The following is a 20,505-nucleotide window of genomic DNA, read 5'->3' as shown; positions in this document are numbered from 1 at the left end:
ATGAAGGCAACTACCTCTGCCATGATCTTTGAAGAGATTCTTGGAGCCGAGGAGATCCCGAAGGGAAGTACGCTGAACTGAAAATGAAGCACCTTCCCCTCGCGCAGAATCGCAAATTTGAGGTACTGCCTGCTACAAGTATGGATAGGCACATGGAAGTAGGAGTTTCTCAGGTCTATTGAGGCCATCTGGTGGTTTTAGACCTATCATTGGAATAGCAGATTTCACGGACTCCATCTTGAAACGCCGGTATCTGACCCGTTGGTTGAGACGTTTCAGATTGATGATAATCCGGATACCTCCAGACGTTTTTTTGACAAGGAAGAGACGGGAGTAGTGGCCTACCCCTCCTTCCTGACTTGGGACTGGGGAAACAACCCCGGAATGTATTAACTCCTGTATCTTCGAGTACAGGAGATCCTGAGAACCCCGTGACGACAGGGCTGTGACTCGGAGGTCCGGTTGAAGGGGGGGAGATGAACTCTATTAATAGACCCTCTGACACGATCTTCAGGACCCACTGGCAGGTGGTGATGGTCCGCCATTGGGGAAGGAAGGCTGAGAGTCGTTCCCCCACCCGAGCCGAGTCACTGTTTGTCATGCTGGGGATGTTGTTAATGGGATGGATAAGAATATTTCTCCCTCTCCCTTAGGGTAGCTCCACCGACCTGACTTCCCTTTCCCCTTGGGCTGGGAGGTCTTAAGCACCGAGGAACGAAAGGGCCGTTTCCTGGGGGGTTTTGAATCTGGAAGGGCCTTACGATCAGTCACCTTGTCCAGAATATCATCCAGAGCAGGCCCAAACACTAAGTCCCCTTTAAACGGGAGGGATCAAAGTCTCATTTTAGAAGTGGAGTCCCCACTCCAAGCTTTAAGCCACAGAGCTCGTCTGTCCGAGTTAGACAAGACTGAGGTCCTGGCTGCCAGGCGGACTGACTCTACCGAGGTATCCGCCAAAAAAATGGTAGCCTTCCTAAGCAAGGGAAGGGATTCTAGCAACTGATCCCTAGGGGTTCCCTGGGAAATATGAGCCTCCAACTGGTCGAGCCACCTAAGGAGGGACCGGGAGACACTAGTGGAGGCAATGTTGGCCTGAATGGTAGAAGACGATGTCTCCCAGGATCTTTTCATGAGGCTCTCGACCTTCCGATCCATAGGATTCCTAAGCTGGGAAGTATCCTCAAAGGGGAGCACCATTTTCTTAGCGACCCTGGCCACCTGTACATCCACCTTGGGGACCTCCCAATGCAACTCAGAGGTCTCTAGGGGAAATCTGCGTCTGGGGTCACTCCTGAATTGTTTCTCAGGAAATTCCCATTCTTGAGAGGTAAGATCCAGAATATTAGCATGGACAGGATACTCTGTTTAGTGGTTTTTAGGCCAGCGAACATTTCATCTTGAACAGAAGGAAGGACCTGCTCGTCCTCTAACCCTATAGTGCTCCTAACTGCTCCAAAAGGATCTCCCAAATCCTCTAAGGAAAAAAAGGAAAGACCGGTCAGGTCTCCCGGAGGAGGAACCTTCATCGGGACCATCCGAGGCGGAATCAGGGGCATCCTCATGATCAGACAGGGCTGATTGGAGTTTCTTCTTTTTAGTGGGGGAAAGACCAGCAGCAGGGAGGGAGGCTAGTGAGGCCTGAATCTCCTGCTTCATCATGGACCGCAGCTCGTCTACCAGGGACGGTTGTTCAGCCCCAACAATCTGTTCTGTACACTGCTGGCAGAGTTTCTTATCCCAGACCGCAGGGAGCTTTCTAATACAGACTGGGCATTTTTTAATCTTCTCAGGCTCTTCAGAACGTTCACATTTCTCAGATTGTTCATATTTCCTAGCCAGCTTGTCCTCCTGGAAAACACATTCCATAAGGAGCCATCAATATAAGCCCGTAAAACCTAAGGGAACCCCCCCGTCCTACTTACTGTGGCAGGGGGAACACTGGGCTCTGTAGATGCAGGGGAAGACATTACAGCGCGCACAGAAGAATCCTTACCGTGGTTCTGATGCCTTCAGGGCAGCCTTTATGTGGAAAGGCCTGCCTACCCCCCAGTGGCAGGGAACGTTCCCCACCTCCCGCATCTGTCCCATGACAGGCCGCTGATGTGATGTCGTGTCTGACACATTGCCTCCGCGACCGGAAGCGCCCACACAGGAAGGGAGTGTGAACCGGAAGTCCTGCCCGCAGCAGCACTTCCGGGTCGCATCGGCAGCGTGCATATGGGAGCCGCCGGCCGGGGAGCTACACAGCCTGCATCGCCCCAGAGGGGCTCCTGAAGGCTGGAGCGGCGGTCCCTGACAAGGTGAGGGAAGCAGTATGGGAGGAGCGGCGAAGAAAAAAATGTACACTGTAGTTTGCCGGCCACCACAGCATAGGAGAAAACACAAAACCTCTCCATGCCACATGGGGTCAGGAAAGACACTGGCTATGGGAGGTGGGACGGTCCTTTTAACCTCTCTTGTGCTTCCTGGCCCAATTAGGGTGTGGAGAGACAACCTCCTATGCTGTCGTGTAAGGGACTAGAGAAAAACGCAGTGTGCGCACAGCATTTTGTTTTTCTCATAGATTTTGCTGGGGAAGGACTGCATGAACACTTTGAACAAAAACAGTGTCAAATCAGCAATAAAAAACACAGAGTGCGCACAGGGCCTTAGAACAGTTTAGAAGGCCTTTGTGAAAAGAAAAACTGCTCCAGTAACTTCTTAAAGGGAACCTGTCACCATTTTTTTGGCGTATAAGCTGCGGCTGTCATGCCTTCATAGAAATGCATATAATTATTTTATTATGCCATGTAATAAGATAACATTTAGTAATTGACATTGATACTGATGTCGTGATATCCAACAGCGCCATCTGTTGACAATGTTGTCTTACTGCAGTTAGTTTAATGTTTCACTGGTTACTGTGCAATGAAAATTGTCCTACCAAGGCTTATGTAGTTACCCATCAGACCTTGCATAGGCTCTGCCCCTTCTTCTTCTTCAGCAGCCATTTCAGTTACATGGACACACACATTCTGCATGCTGAATATCTCTCCAGATCTCTGCTCCTTATGTTTGCCTCTACATAGCACAGTCGGTGAGTTATGATCCCCTGGTTAGGGCTCATCAAATTATAATGTAGTTGCTCTGTTCTGCAAGTATTATCCAGACATTATAGCTAATATGTATTAGCCATGTAGTGCATTTAACCTGCATGTCCTGTATCGAATGGAATGCTATGTATCTCAGATATGTTTTATGTTGTACTTAGTATTTTCATTTATTTCTTGTAGTTTTACACTGATCTCATTAATAAAAGTTGTAAAGGACCCCCAGCGTCCGAGTCAATGCATTGATGGGAAAGAGTTAAGCTGTCTGTCAACTCGTCTTCCAAAGCACAGATTGAGGGTGCCAGAACAGCGGCCACCACCACCGGGCTCTTATATACAGCATTCTCACATGCTGTATATAAGAGCCCGGGCCGCTGTGAGAACATAAAAAACACTTTATAATACTTACCAAACGGTCGCGCGGTTGGCCATATGGGCGTCTCCGGTGTCGGCGCCTCCTCTTTCGGCAATCTTTGTCCTCTTTCTGAAGCCTGTGTGCATGACGCGTCTACGTCATACACACAGGCGCACTACAATACTTTGATCTGCCCTGCTTAGAGCAGATCAAAGTGTGCCTGCTCAGGACCTGAATGCCGGCGAGTGTGGATGACGTTGGACGCGTCATGCACCGCAGCTAAAGAAGGAAAACAAAAGAGGCGGCGCCGGAACCAGAGACGCCCATATGGCCAACCGCGTGACCGTTAGGTAAGTAATATAAAGTGTTTTTTATGTTCTACACAGCGGCCTGGGCTCTTATATACAGCATGTTAGAATGCTGTATATAAGAGCCCGGTGGTGGTGGCCGCAGCTTATACGTCAAAAAGGTGGTGACAGGTTCCCTTTAAAAGAAAGTTTACAGAGGTGATATCTACATAGAAAAACATGTTGGTTTTTAACTCCCCAAAAACGTAGCGTGGAGCAGATCCCCTTAATGAATCAAATCGGCTTAGACAGTTATGATTATCTTGTCACATCTATAGAAATTTTCTCTTAAGTCAAAACTCCTTGTCTACATAGGCACAAAAAGTGTCTAAAATGCACAATGCATGCAAGATTTTGTGGAAGATGTGCCCCAATAACTATGATTACGTGTAGTGGCAGTTGGAAAATTCCCAACACAAGCTGCCGGGCTCCTGACACCCCAGAGGAATGATGTGATCCCATTTTGTTCACTTATTTAAGTTGTCAAAAACCCAACTGCATCATTTTTAATTTTCCACAAACTTTTTATCCTACTATGCCTATAACCTTTTGTTACAATCGTCACTAAATGGTACGTACCACAATGCCATGCACAACTAAAATGTACAGGGGAAACAAGTGGTTAATTCTGTGTTGCTGATGCAAGGACATACCTTAAATGCGTTTCAAGGCATCTGACTTCCATCTCAGGATCTTAGTCACATCATATTAATGGGACTAAGACCCTGAGGAAGAAGACTATGAAACGCATAGATCAAGAACCACGTTTTCCACAGTAATGTAGGATATTTCCTTGCATCTGCAGCGCAGAATTAACCACTTGTTTCCCCTCCACATAGTATTGGCTCGTTGAGCCCGTGGATCTGCAGCAGCTAAAGATTTTATGCGCATGTATCATACCATGAGGAGAGCATATATATATAAAAATGAATTTCCCATTCCCAGGTAAGTCCCATTCTGGGATTTTCTTTCAGTATATAAAAACACAACTAAAACAAAGAAAATGGACATCTTCAAGGGCATTTCTTTTTGCAATGCGACGTCATTAAAATGTTTGATCCATTTAACTTCTTTATGTATCACAGTAAATAGACTGAAGAATGAGGCAACAGGGAACCCATCGGTGAGCTCATACAGAGTTCGGAAATTTAAGATCTCTTCTGAACTCGGCCATTGTCTTATACAATAGATCATTAATAAATAAAAGCAGCTGGAGGGTGTAAACTTTATGATGTAATTTGAGACCCCATAATGCTCAGATGATGCATGGTATAAATGTAAAACACAATAGACTTCTGTTATGTTCAATTTTAAGATGCAAATAAAATATCACAACTATTAAAGGGAAATTGCCAGCAGATTTTTGCAAATTAGTTTGAGAGACGCATAATGTGGGGCAGAGACCCTGACTTCAGCAATGTTTCACTTTCTTGAATGCTTATATTTTCAATAAAATCAGTACTTTGACAGCGGTTTGCTGACCGTGCGTAGGCAGAAAGTCTGCTGGTAATCAATTATGTGGAACGGGGTTATACAGGTTTCAGCATTCAGATAACTGCTGGATATGTAGCAGACAAAATAGTGATTTTATTAAAACAAGGAGCCCAGCATGTGACACATACATCGCTGGAATCAGAGTCTCTACCAGTACATCTACCTCTCAGACTACATAGCATAAATCTGGTGACAAATTTTCTTTAACCCCTTCAGCCCCGGGGCACTTTTCGTTTTTGTTTTTTGCTCCCAGTCTTCCGATAGCCGTAACTTTTTTATTTTTCCGTCAATCTTGCCATATGAGGGCTTGTTGGCACAATAGTTTTTGGGATGTTTTATTCACAGTGTTCACTATATGGTAAAACTGATGTGTGGTTATGATGCCTGAGGTCGGTGCGAGTTTGTAGACACCAAACATGTATAGGTTTACTTGTATCTAAGGGGTTAAAAAAAAAATTCAGAAGTTTGTCCAATAAAAGTCGCGTACGTTTTGCGCCATTTTCCGAAACCCGTAGCATTCTCACTTTTTGGGATCTATGGCTCAATGACGACTTATTTTTTGCGTCTCGAGCTGACGTTTCTAATGGTACCATTTTTGCACAGATGCTACGTTTTGATCGCCTGTTATTGCATTTTGCGTAAAACATGCGGCGACCAAAAAACGTAATTTTGGCGTTTGGAATTTTTTTGCCACTACGCCGTTTACTAATCAGATTAATTGATTTTATATTTTGATAGATCGGGCATAACTTTTTTTCCTTTTTTTTTTATTTTATTAGTCCCCCTAGAGGGCTATAGCGATCAGCAATCCGATCGCTCTTATCTACCTGCTGATCACAGCTATACAGCTGTAACCAGCAGATACAGTCACTTTTATCTTCACCCTGCTCCCGGCCGGGTAAAAACGAAAGTAAAACGTCATAGCTGCTGGCGTCATCACATGACCCTGTGCTACGATGGCAACCCCCGAAAGTCACGTGATCACTCACGAGACTTCCGGTGGGGGCGGCGGTAAGTAAAAAACATGGCCGCGCGTATATACATGTAAGGGGTTAATGTTTCGGGTGGAATGCGATTCCACTCGGAACATGTAGGCACACATGTCAGCTGTTGATAACAGCTAATATGTGCGCCGATCCCCGCCGCCTGCCCGCGGCAGGGGGCGGGGCTTAACGGGACACGCTCCATGACGGATATATCTGTCCAATGTCGTGAAGGGATTAAAAGGAACAACACATTTAAGATTATATATACAAGGGGCTGCTGATAAGTCTTTGGCTTTGTGATCTATTTTTGTTTCTATAGTAACAAATGTTACATCACATGAAAACATTATGTGTCAAATATAGGTTTTAACCCCTTCACGACCATGGACGGATCTTTCCGTCATGGATCGTGTCCCGGTAAGCCCCGTCCCCTGCCGCGGGCAGGCGGCGTGGATCGGCACACATATCAGCTGTTTTCAACAGCTGACATGTGTGCCTACATGTTCCGAGTGGAATCGCATTCCACCCGGAACATTAACCCCTTAGATCTCGCTGCCAAAGTCTGGCAGCGAGATCTATATGCGCGCGGCCATGTTTTTTACTTACCGCCGCCCCCTCCGGACGTCACGTGAGTGATCACGTGATGTTCGGTGGTTGCCATCGTAGCACAGGGTCATGTGATGACGCCTGCTGCTATGAAGTTTCACTTTCATTCTTCCTCGGCACGGAGCAGAGGAAAAAAGAAAGTGACTATTTCTGCTGTTTACAGCGGTATAGCTGTGATCAGCAGATAGCGATCAGCAATCGGATTGCTGATCGCTATAGCCCCCTAGGGGGACTAGTAAAATAAAATAAAGTAAAAAAAAGTAAAAAAAAATTAAAAAAAAAACAAAAAACCTAAAAGTTCAAATCATCCCCCTTTCCCCCCATTGAAAATTAAAGGGTTAAAAAATAAATAAATATACACATATTTGGTATCGCCGCGTTCAGAAATGCCCGATCTATCAAAATATAAAATCAATTAATCTGATTGGTAAACGGCGTAGTGGCAAAAAAATTCCAAACGCCAAAATTACGTTTTTTGGTCGCCGCAAGTTTTACGCAAAATGCAATAACAGGCGATCAAAACGTAGCATCTGCACAAAAATGCTACCATTAGAAACATCAGCTCGAGACGCAAAAAATAAGCCGTCACTGAGCCATAGATCCCAAAAAATAAGAACGCTACGTGTTTCAGAAAATGGCGCAAAACATGCGCCACTTTTATTGGACAAACTTGTGAATTTTTTTAACCCCTTAGATACAAGTAAACCTATACATGTTTGGTGTCTACAAACTCGCACCGACCTCAGGCATCATACCCACACATTAGTTTTACCATATAGTGAACACCGTGAATAAAACATCCCAAAAACCATTGTGCCATCACACTTTTTTTGCAATTTTTCCCCACTTGGAATTTTTTTGCTGCTTTCCAGTACACCATATGGTAAAACTTATGGTTTCATTTAAAAGTACAACTTGTCCTGCAAAAAACAAGCCCTCATATGGCAAGATTGACGGAAAAATAAAAAAGTTACGGCTCTCGGAAGAAGGGGAGCAAAAAACAAAAACGCAAAAACGGAAAGTGCCCCGGGGCTGAAGGGGTTAAAAATTGTGTTTGTTGCTTATGGCAACAGTGTTCTACGCACGCGGGAAAACAACATGGCGGAGTCTAATGCGATATTCACAGCAACTGAGAGCAGAGGAGGGATAAAATTCTTGTTTCTGCAAGGAAAGTCTGCGAAGGATATTCATGGTGATATGTCGCAGACATTGGGGGTTCAATGCCCTTCATATTCTACAGTTAAGAACTGGGTTACCAAATTTAAAATGGACCACGTAAGCACCAATGATGAGGAACGTCCTGGACAACCGAGAACGGTGGTTGTTCTGGAGATCGTCTATGCTGTGCACAACCTCATACTGGAGAATCAACGAATTTCAGCTAAAGCAATAGCAGACATCATGGGGGATTTCCCGTGAACGTGTTTGTGTCATTATCCATGAACATTTGGACATGAGGAAGCTATCTGGAAAGTGGGTCCAAAAATGTTTGACAACAGATCAGAGAGGCATGCGAGTGAAAACTTCCCGGTCCATTTGTCAGCATTTCCGGACTGATAAGAACGTCCTGGATCGACTGGTCACCATGGATGAGACCTGGATTTATTTGTATGACCCTGAAAAGAAGGAACAGTCAAAAGAGTGGAGGCACAGTGGTTCTCCTCATCCAAAGAAGTTCAGGGATCAAAAAACAGCCACTAAGGTGATGGCGTCTGTGTTCTGGGATAAGGAGCGCGTGCTGCTAGTGGACTACCTTCAAAAGGGTTCCACCATCAATGCAAGGTATTACATTGAACTTTGGGTACAAGTGAAGGCAGCTCTGAAGGCCAAAAGGTGCGGCAAGCTGTCCAGAGGAATCGTATTCCCACAAGACAATGCCCCCACTCACACTGCCCAAGCGACCACGGCAAAACTGCCACAGCTGGGCTTCCAGATGGTTGACCACCCACCTGGTTCACCAGATCTAGCTCCCTCCGACTATCATCTGTTTCCAAACCTGAAGAAACACCTCAATGGTACCAAATTTCACACCATTTTTATGCCATGGCTGCTACGGATGCCTGGTTTGAGGCACAACCGAAATCCTTCTTTTTGCTAGGCTTACAGAACTTGGAATAACGATGTAAGAAGTGTGGTGACATCAGTGGAGATAATGTGGAATAAATGTAAAGTTTCATCATCCTGTCTCGTTTCTTTCTGGGTAAAGGCAAAGACTTATCAGCAGCCCCTTGTATATAAAAGGGATTTAATTATTTAAGTACGTTTAAAGACTAATCTAAAATAAAAAGTAAAAAGTGAATCACTTTAAATATTTTCTGGGCAATATCTCTATTTCATATAAATCTCACTAATACACCGCATACCTGTAAAGCTCTCTGAGCTTGAAACAAAAGCCCTCAATGGAAGAGTTAGCTGAAAGAAAAATATTAGAAGCAACTTCCACCCCAAAAGAATTATCACTTGCTCCATTTGCAAAAAGGTACGTTATAAATGGTGCATATGCTGATAACCGTACTGATCGTTGTCTTCTCCCATGATCTGCACGGTTCAAGTCCACTTCTGCATATGAGACCAATCCAGACAAGCTGGATCACTTAGCGATACTCAAACAGAGAAACTGACTTTCGGGGTGTAATCCAGCGAGCCGAAATTGCAATCATATAAAGAAGAAGAGATTTTGAAAGGTTCAGATCGTGTGAGAAAACTGTGATCATAAGTGTATGAACACATGGAAAGCACACAACGTACCTACTGAAACAGGACAATGCGATAACATTTTGGTGGGTATGCTACTTATGTGAAAATAAAAAGTTATGATCATGGTACAACCCCTGGCAAAAATTATGGACTCACCTGGCTCTGAGGATGTTCATTCAGTTGTTTAATTTTGTGCCATGTCTGTGATCTGCTTTTTTTAAACAAAAGTAGTCATTTTAAATGTCAACTTTCTGGCTTTAAGAAACACTAAAAACAAATCATGAAAACATAATGTGCTAGCCAGTAATGGTTACTTTTCAAAACCAAACAAGGAAAAAATTATGGAATCACTCAATTTTGAAATAAAAATTAAGGAATCACCCTGTAAAATTTTCATTCCCAAAACAAACACCTACATCAAATAATATCTGCTTGTTAGTTTGCATCTAAAAAGGAGTGATCACACCTTGGAGAGCTGTTGCACCAAGTGGACTGACATGAATCATGGTTCCAACACGAGAGATGTCAATTGAAACAAAGGAGAGGATTGTCAAACTATTAAAAGAGGGTAAATCATCACGCAATGTTGCAAAAGATGTTGGTCACAGTCAGCTGTGTCTAAAATCTGGACCAAATACAAATAACATGGGAAGGTTGTTAAAGGCAAACATACTGGTAGACCATGGAAGACATCAAAGCGTCAAGACAGGAAACAAAGCAATAGGTCTCAAAAACAGGAAATGCACAACAAAACAAATTAGGAACGAATTAGAGGAAACTGGAGTTAATGTCTGTGACCGAACTGTAAGAAACCGCCTAAAGGAAATGGGATTTATATACAGAAAAGCTAAACAAAAGCCATCATTAACACCTAAACAGAAAAAAACAAGGTTACAATAGGCTAAGGAAAAGCAATCGTGGACTGTGGATAACTGGCTGAAAGTCATATTCAGTGATGAATCGCAAATCTGCATTGGGCAAGGTCATGATGCTGAAACTTTTGTTTGGTGTCGTTTCAATGAGATTTATAAAGATGACTGCCTGAAGAGAACATGTAAATTTCCACAGTCATTGATGACATGGGGCTGCATGTCAGGTAAAGGCACTGGGGAGATGGCTGTCATTACAGCTTCAATAAATGCCCAAGTTTACATTGAAATTTTAGACACTTTTCTTATCCCATCAATTGAAAGGAGGTTTGGGGATGATGAAATAATTTATCAAGATGATAATGCATCCTGCCATAGAGCAAAAACAGTGAAAACATTCCTTGAAAGAAGACACATAAGGTCAATGACATGGCCTGCAAATAGTCCGAATCTCAATCCAATTGAAAATCTTTGGTGGAAGTTGAAGAAAATGGTCCATGACAATGCTAAAACCTGCAAAGCTGATCTGGCAACAGCAATAAGAGAAAGTTGGAGCCAGATTGATGAAGAGTACTGTTTGTCACTCATTACGTCCATGCCTCAGTGACTGCAAGCTGTTATAAAAGCCAGATGTGGTGCAAAAAAATACTAGTGATGTATTGGAGTGTTTTTTTGGTTTGTTTACCAAGATTCCATAATTTTTACCTCAGAATTGAGTGATTCCATAATTTTTCCCAGTTTGGTCTTGAAAAGTAACTGTTACTGGCAAGCACCTTATGTTTTCATGATGTTTGTTAGTGTTTCTTAAAGCGAGAAAGTTTCCATTTGAAATTACTTTAGTTTTGTGCCATGTCTGTGATCTGCTTTTTTTTTTTTTAAACAAAAGTAAACAACTGAATGAACATCCTCAGAGCCAGGTGAGTCCATAATTTTTGCCAGGGGTTGTATATAAAACAAATTTCTGCTGAATGTTATAAGAAATGTAAAAAATTCATACCCATCATAAGACCCTGAATTAAAAGGTTATTGTCATCTGTAATTGCATATTAAATATTACCCATTAAATGGATCAGTAGAGAGAATATTTAGAACATTTTCTGAGTATAAACAAACATAACTGAAATTACACTGCAATGCTTACCATCATCCAAAGTAATGTCCTGCAAGCCAATTACATGGAAGTTAAGATCACCATCCTCAGGCTCAGGTTTCACAGACAGAGAAGTGTCATCATGGTGGAATGGAGAAGAGTCCTGAATTACATGGTGCCCAAGAGTGACAGTGTGGGAAAGGCTACCCAGTCCAGGGCTATGGGATTGAGAAGGCAGTTGTCCAGAATGAACCAGGGGAGTGGGAGATGGTGATGAAGCCTTTACACTTGATGTTGGTGATTCATATGGAACTGGCTGCATTTGAGGAGAAGATGGACTAGACAGTGGCGAGTGTGTTAATGAATTTGTATTAGGATTGGTAAGGGAAGAGGTAGGAACCGATTCTGTCAGATGATAGGAGACAGAATGAAGTTGAAGTGGTAGATGCCCAATCGACGGACTTGTTGAAGATGATGGAATGGTACTCTGACCAGTATTTGGACAAGAGTAACCAATCTGCTGGAGATGTGATGATTGCGCTGCGTGGACCAATGAATCAAGGATGGCAGGAGATGAGGTGGAAGGACTTAATCTTGATGTATGATACTGCATCATTGCCAAGGACTGATTGTCATGGCTGACCAAGCGAGGAATACCTGCTTCTTGCCGAAATGACAGTGCATCATACCCCTGAGCAGGGATTGAATTCAATGGAAGACTGGACTGTCCATTGTATATTACACTAGACTGCATAGATGAATAGGAAGATCTGGTGGGAGAAGCTGATACATGATACGACTGCTGTAATGTTGGAGGGAGGCATTCTGCCCTCCCATTCACGTTCCTACCTTGTGTAAGGCGGGGAACTCCATGATTCACCAGGGGTGGGTATGTAGGCTGAGAAGGGCATCCTAGATTTCGATCCAAAGTGGACATGAGATTATCATGGTTTGGTCTCTGATCTGCAGAAGACCTATCGGAGTGCAAGGATTGCGGATTAGAAGCACTCATTACAAGGGGTAGAGTTCCAGAAGATGTTAATGGTAGATCCTCTTCTTCTGTGTGTTCTCTTTTTAGCAAAACTGTTAGAAAACAAGAAATATTTCACTATGTACATGCAAAACTGATGCTTTATAAAATAATCTATGAATCATAACACAAGTTTTGATAAAGAGATCAGTTTGACTATGAAACAAATTGACTTGACTTTATATCTAATTAAAAAGTGTTTAGCATTTCAATAAAAACACTGAGTCTATCATGTCACTGAGGGGACTGGGAGCAATATGGTAATTGCGGACCATTTTTTTCACAACCAGGACCACTGATGTCACCACCAGAGGATCCGGTCTAAGAGCCTCTAGCAGCAAATTCCCATTATCTGCTATAGGCCTGTGAAATGTGTTCTGAACACAAGGCGAGACTAGGTACAACAGAAAGGGAACCAACTTACGTTCTTTCGTGCCTTCAAGTATATAAATAAATAATAATAATAAAAAAGTATTAACCTGTAAGGTGTTTGTTAATTTGTTTACAGTAGGTCTATAAAATCACTTAAAGAGAGAATACTTCAGAAAAAAACCTCCTGCCTCATTTATTCCCTTTCTCGATCATTTATCTTCTGCAGCCTTTTTTAAAACTTTAAGGGTGGTTGTCCAGGACTAAACAAAACCTACCTATGCATAGGACACAAAATCAATGCCCCAGCTGAAACTTGCTCCCGCAGCAGCCAGATCAGATATAAGGCTGTGTTCACACACTGCGTTTTTTACCTGCATTTTTGGTGCGTTTTTGTGGCAGAAATTTCTTGAGAAATTCTTGTAACCTTTCTGCAGACATTCCCCAGCCAAACCTATGGCAAAAAAAATTAGCTGTGCACACACTGCATTTTTTTCTTAAGAAAATTCTTTCTGTAGATTTTCTTAAGAAAAAGAATGAGCATGTCACTTCTTTTCTGCAGCTAACTGCGTTAGTTACCATAGATAATGGCACAATAACGTAGGGAGCAACCAGCGGTAAAAACGCACCAAATCGCAATAAAAACGCAGGTGTGTTTTTTAACGCAGGTGCGCTAATCCTTCACTCTTAAGACTTTTTCTTAAGAAAAATCCTTTTTCTAGTGTGCACATAGCCTAAGGGATACGCAGGACGAAACACAACATTGCTTAGGTCTAGTCCTGCACTCTACCTCCCATTCACTTAGGAGCTGAGCGATTGGGGTGCTGAACACCCACTGCTGTCATATCAATGACATATAATAATAATTTTATTCATTTATATAGCGCTATTAATTCCACAGCGCTTTACATACATTGGCATCACTGTCCCCATTGGGGCTCACAATCTAGAGTCCCTATCTGTATGTCTTTGGAGTGTGGGAGGAAACCGGAGTACCCGGAAGAAACCCACGCAAACACGGGGAGAACATACAAACTCCTTGCAGATGGTGTCCTTGGTGGGATTTGAACCCAGGACCCCAGCGCTGCAAGGCATGGACTAAATGGATTAAATGGACTCTGTTAGCAGTTTTCTGCAATGTAATTGAAGACAGCTTACTGTAAGATTTAAAACACAAAAATCAGTCCTGCAGGTCTCACAGTCTGTTTTAGTTTACCTGCAATGTTAGGCCACCGTCACATTTAGCGACTTACCAGCGATCCCGAAAACGCTGCGACCTGATAAGGATCGCTGGTAAGTCGCTGGTGAGATGTCACACAGTCAGACCTTACCAACGACTCAGTAACGATACAGGTCGCAGCAGCGACCTGTATAACGATCTCTGCCGTCATTGGGACCCTGTCATACAGTGTCAAACATAGCAATGCGTCCTGCCCAGCAGGACATCGCCTTTGAAGAAAGTAGTCCAGGACATTCACAACGACCGGCGACCTCAGGGGCCAGGTTGTTGCTGGATGTCACACATAACGACATCGCTAGCAAGATCGCTGTTGCGTCACAAAACCAGTGACTCAGCAGCGATGTCGCTAGCGATGTCGCTTAGTAAGATGTGGCCTTTAGTTTAAGCATCTTATCTAAATCATTAGTGGGTCTCAGTCAGCTTAAGTACGACTCCGCCTGCTTCTGTAATTAGCAGCCTCTGTGTATGGTGTAGGCGGAGGCAGCTCTCAGAGCTCTGCTACATGCAAAATCTTAACCTTTACCTAACCAATAAAATTTCCTGTTCTGCCCATTGAAATCCTATTATAATTGGGAAAAAACGTCAAAACAGAATTTTGCAATAGGACAAAGGAACGTAACAGAATTTTTGGAATGTCCCCCCCCCTGGGGGACTCAGGATAGGAAAAGGTTAAATCTTTCACTGTGTCAGAACAGCTGCACATAGTAATGTAAGTGATACATCATTGAACTCAGGGCCTCTTTGCCTACATTATGCTGCTCTCAGATGAGGGTGATAAAGCCTGCTCACAGATTCCCTGTAACCTTACAAATAAAAACTGCAGCACTGCACTACCATTCTGCATTTGTGGGAACCTTCAGTCACCACTAACAGAGGCTAACAATTTTCCCTTGTTACGTGATAACTACATAGCTGCATATCTTGTTACACAGCTCTTATAACAGTCTTTAAAGGCCTTAGGCACGGAGCATGTATGCTCCCTAATGAGGAGCTGTACTGACTCCGTACATCTGATATTCAGTGAAATTTTACACAATTTTGTGCTAAACACATATAAACAAGCTGTGTCAATGAGTGACACATGGAGGTAAAGCAGAGAATCCATGTGCAAGTATGGAAGTATATCATTGCTATGTTCAAAATGGAGCCATAACAGCTACATGAAGCCTAGTTCTAACAATGTGTGCGTTTTGAATTTTGATATGAATTTCATCCACTGGAAGTAATCAATGAAAGCAGAAGACCGGTATCTAGAAAACCACAAGCAATCAATACAACGTATATTAGAAAAGTGGAAGTTTTATCTTACAATTACTTATTCCAATTTACCAACACAGTTAATTCTAGAACGACCAAGTGACATAGCTTTATGGCACTTGGCCCTGGGCTTTAACCCTGCTCCATTGTAAATTTACAGAGCTGAATTAAAGCTCCTGCAATCTATCAGAGCAGCCACAATACCCGGCTGTCAGAGTCAGCCAAAGATCCCGGGGAGAAGACAAATGGTTGATTAAGGTTTCTGTATTCTATTTTGCCATCTACAGTGATCAAGTGAGATAAAAATCAGAGCCTGCCCACACGCTTGCAGCCAGATCTGTCCATTGGCAGTTTCTAACTGCCGCATGTAAGGAACAAGATTTTCCCATGTATATAAGGTACATAGGGAGACACTTGTCAGTCAACTTGAGTATAAATAGGAAAAACAAGTTAGGTCTCTCCCTATAACCCATGGCTGGCTTTTCAAACAAGGTTTTCTTTCACATGCTGTAGTGTTTCAGAGGAAGGCAATCCTGTTTGTAATTGCACAGCCAGGCTCCGATTCATGCTGCCTGTGAATCTAATGATACTTTTAAAACGCAGAGAAGCCTAAAGTTAATACAAACGTATCTATATATATAATTGCCTTATTCTGTCTGTCTGTCTGTCTGTCTGTCTGTCATGCTCCGAAATTGTGTCCTTACGGTGACACAAAGCTGATTGGCCGCTGGGCTCGCCATGGCCCCGCCCCCCCACACGGATTGGCCTCTCGCCCCGACTCTCTGCAGGCCCCGCCCCCCTCACGCAATGCACGCTCGCTCTGGCCCAACTGACACGGGGCTCCGATTCCCAGGTGAGTACACACACACATCAGATCACACTCACTCTCACACACACCTCACACATCACAACATGCTGGGATATCGCTTGCTTCTACACCGGCTCCGTCAGGATCCCGGCAGCGCCACACATAACCTTGCGATGCTGGGATCTTAACGGAGGCCGTGAAAGCTGGTAACCATTATACACATCGGGTAACTAAGGTCCCTTAGTTACCCGATGTGTATCATAGTTACCAGTGTACACCGGCTCACACTCACTCTCATACACACCTCACACATACATCACATCGCATCCACACATCAAGGTCCTGCAGCTGCGGAACATACATAACATAACAGCACACACACACACACACACACACACAAATCAGATCACACTCACACACACACATCACATCGCATCCAAATACTCACAACATCCTGGAATATCGCTTGCTTCTCGGCGGCGATATTGTGCTGTGAGCTTCCAGGACCTGACGGAGGATCACATGGCCAGAAGCATGTGATATCCCCGGATGTTGTGAGTATCAGCGCGTATGTGCAATATCGTCAGTGTCTGTGTGTGTGAGTGTATGCGATCGGGTGTGTGTGAGTGGATGCGATCGGTTGTGTGGGTGAGTGGATGCGATCGGTTGTGTGGGTGAGTGGATGCGATCGGTTGTGTGGGTGAGTGGATGCGATCGGGTGTGTGGGTGAGTGGATGCGATCGGGTGAGGGTGAGTGTCGGCAGAGGAGCACGGCGTGCTGGAGGAGGCTGGGAGCAAAGAGGCTGATCTTGGGGAAGGCTGGGAGGGGGAGGCTGATGCTGAGGGAGGCTGGAAGGAGAGAGGCTGAGCAAACGTGCTCCATCCGCCATACTGCGCACTCCCCATCGTGCTGCATCCCCCATGCTGCTCACTCCCAAACGTGCTCCATCCGCCATGCTGCGCACTCCCCATCGTGCTCTATCCGCCATGCTGCACACTCCCAAACGTGCTCCATCCGCCATGCTGCGCACTCCCAAACGTGCTCCATCCGCCATACTGCGCACTCCCCATCGTGCTCTATCCGCCATGCTGCACACTCCCAAACGTGCTCCATCCCCCATGCTGCGCACTCCCAAACGTGCTCCATCTGCCATGCTGCGCACTCCCCATCGTGCTCTATCCGCCATGCTGCACACTCCCAAAAGTGCTCCATCCGCCATGCTGCGCACTCCCAAACGTGCTCCATCCGCCATGCTGCGCACCCCCCATCATGCTCCATCCGCCATGCTGCGCACTCCCAAACGTGCTCCATCCGCCATGCTGCGCACTCCCAAACGTGCTCCATCCGCCATGCTGCGCACTCCCAAACGTGGTCCATCCGCCATGCTGCGCACTCCCAAACGTGGTCCATCCGCCATGCTGCGCACTCCCAAACGTGGTCCATCCGCCATGCTGCGCACTCCCAAACGTGGTCCATCCGCCATGCTGCGCACTCCCAAACGTGCTCCATCCGCCATACTGCGCACTCCCAAACGTGCTCCATCCGCCATACTGCGCACTCCCCATCGTGCACCATCCGGCATGCTGCGCACTCCCAAGCGGATGGAGCATGATGGGGGGTGCGCAGCATGGCGGATGGAGCACGTTTGGGAGTGCGCAGCATGGCGGATGGAGCACGTTTGGGAGTGCGCAGCATGACGGATGGAGCACGTTTGGGAGTGCGCAGCATGACGGATGGAGCACGTTTGGGAGTGCGCAGCATGACGGATGGAGCACGATGGGGAGTGCGCAGTATGGCGGATGGAGCACGTTTGGGAGTGCGCAGTATGGCGGATGGAGCACGTTTGGGAGTGCGCAGCATGGCGGATGGAGCACGTTTGGGAGTGCGCAGCATGGCGGATGGACCACGTTTGGGAGTGCGCAGCATGGCGGATGGAGCACGTTTGGGAGTGCGCAGCATGGCGGATGGAGCACGTTTGGGAGTGCGCAGCATGGCGGATGGAGCACGTTTGGGAGTGCGCAGCATGGCGGATGGAGCACGTTTGGGAGTGCGCAGCATGCCGGATGGTGCACGATGGGGAGTGCGCAGTATGGCGGATGGAGCACGTTTGGGAGTGCGCAGCATGGCGGATGGAGCACGTTTGAGAGTGCGCAGCATGGCGGATGGACCACGTTTGGGAGTGCGCAGCATGGCGGATGGAGCACGTTTGGGAGTGCGCAGCATGGCGGATGGAGCACGTTTGGGAGTGCGCAGCATGGCGGGTGGAGCACGTTTGGGAGTGCGCAGCATGGCGGATGGAGCACGTTTGGGAGTGCGCAGCATGGGGGATGCAGCACGATGGGGGGTGCGCAGCATGGGGGATAGAGCACGATGGGAGGTGCACACCTCCCCCCAACACACACACACACGCGCACTGCACAACACACACACACACTAGGAATCACAAACAACGCCCTACACAGACACCCACACACACAGACAACGCTGCACACACAAATATACGCACATACTGCACAACACACACATTGCTCAAAACATATTTCCCCCAAAACACACCACACACACACAAACCGCACAACACACACACACACACAACGCTCCACAAACAACGCAACACACGCAACACACATACAACACCGCTCTCACCCCCCGCGACACTCAGAACATGTACAGCGCCCTACACAAACACTTGGTAACTACACACAACAACATTATATATATATATATATATATATATATATATATATATATATATATTATATAACAAAAATCATACATGAACTACACAATACGTAAATTCTAGAATACCCGATGCGTAGAATCGGGCCACCTTCTAGTTGTTATATAAATGAGACCAGTACCAAATAACTTAACCGACCTGCGTCAAGGTCAGAGATCAAGAATTTTGTCAAATTACAGGGCACAATAACGTGATTAAATAATGCACATGCTTAATGCATAAAAAAAAATGCATCAAATATAATTGACAATTTAACAAAACATAAGCGTGAATCAATAAAAATGTCTGTCCTAGTTTGTTCTTGCTACATTTGTTAGTTAATAAAATATTTATTTATGCCAGAGGAAAGGTTAAAAAAATATAATTTGGTCTGGTCTTTCTGAGCTGGGAACATTGGTCTGGTCTAATCATTGTGGGCCAAAAAGGTAAACGTATATGCAACATTATTACCATGCAAGTCCAACTATCCTGATTATAGAGAATTGAGTGGTGGATGGGCTCAAGAGATCAGTGATAAGGTACAATATAATAATGAATATAAGAGGTATATAACGTGGAACTGGATGGCATTAGTAATGAACGAGTTCTATATTAACACTGGATCTCAAAGAGGTATTCCGATCTTCATGATCCTATCCAAATATGTAGATTGTGTATTACTAATAATCTTAGCAAATCTTCCAATTAGAAATGTAGTCTAGTTCTCCAGATTTTGCCATGTCTCTTACGTCGGGCATTACAGCTTAGGTATTCATGGTTATGACCAGTCTCATATAGTGACAGTGAGTTGCACGTGGTTATAACCATGGATACCTAAGCTGCAATGACTTGCATATGAGGTAAGAGATGTAGTTAATCAGGAGAGCTACACTACATTTCTAATTGAAGTATTTGCTAATAGTATTATTATTAATAATATTATTATATCTACTACATAATAGGATATTATCTTGGAAATCGGAATACCCCTATAAAGAGGTTGGCCACTACTTTAACTTTGATGGCGCATACTTAGGATAGGTCAGTCATGGCGAACCTTTTACAGGCCGAGTGCCCAAACTGTAGCCCTAAACCCAATTTTTTTTCCGAAGTGCCAACCAATCCTATTATATACAGAATTGATTTTAATCTTACCTTTGCCGTCTTCTCTTCAGCAGGGGGCATCACACTCATGCATGCTTACCACACATTGGAGCTGAGCCCCTGCCCTTTCCAGACACAGCAGTTGGATTGATCTTTCTGGGAAAAACATTGCAGCATAATAGACAGAGATTTTAGCATGGAATGCAATCAGATGTCCCCCTGTAATCCACATCTACATTTCAAAGTCTGAACATCTTGAAATCCCATAAAGACGTACGAGTGGCTCCCCTCCCCATCATTGTGTAGTTCTGTCCCCCTTCCTCGGCCACTTCCTGGTAAACATGTCCCCCATCCTGATATATATTTCCTACATTCTGGTATATTTGTCCCCATCATGGCCCCATCCTGGTAAATGTCCTCCATCCTGGTAAATGTTACCCATTC

General features: G+C 44.7%; 1 protein-coding gene across 1 annotated transcript in view; it reads right to left on the bottom strand.

Moving 5' to 3' along the window:
* Window positions 1–20,505, bottom strand: part of NFATC3 (nuclear factor of activated T cells 3) — a 369,779-nt gene that overhangs the window by 76,781 nt on the left and 272,493 nt on the right. Inside the window, exon 9 of the mRNA XM_075325661.1 lies at window positions 11,585–12,616. Within this exon, the coding sequence (XP_075181776.1) occupies window positions 11,585–12,616 (1,032 nt within the window). The remainder of the gene's footprint in view (window positions 1–11,584; window positions 12,617–20,505) is intronic.

Source organism: Anomaloglossus baeobatrachus, chromosome 10, assembly GCF_048569485.1.
Source record: "Anomaloglossus baeobatrachus isolate aAnoBae1 chromosome 10, aAnoBae1.hap1, whole genome shotgun sequence".
NCBI classification, from domain to species: Eukaryota; Metazoa; Chordata; class Amphibia; order Anura; family Aromobatidae; genus Anomaloglossus; species Anomaloglossus baeobatrachus.
The sequence above is the reverse complement of the archived record's forward strand: the minus strand, read 5'-3'. Positions and strand labels throughout refer to the sequence as shown.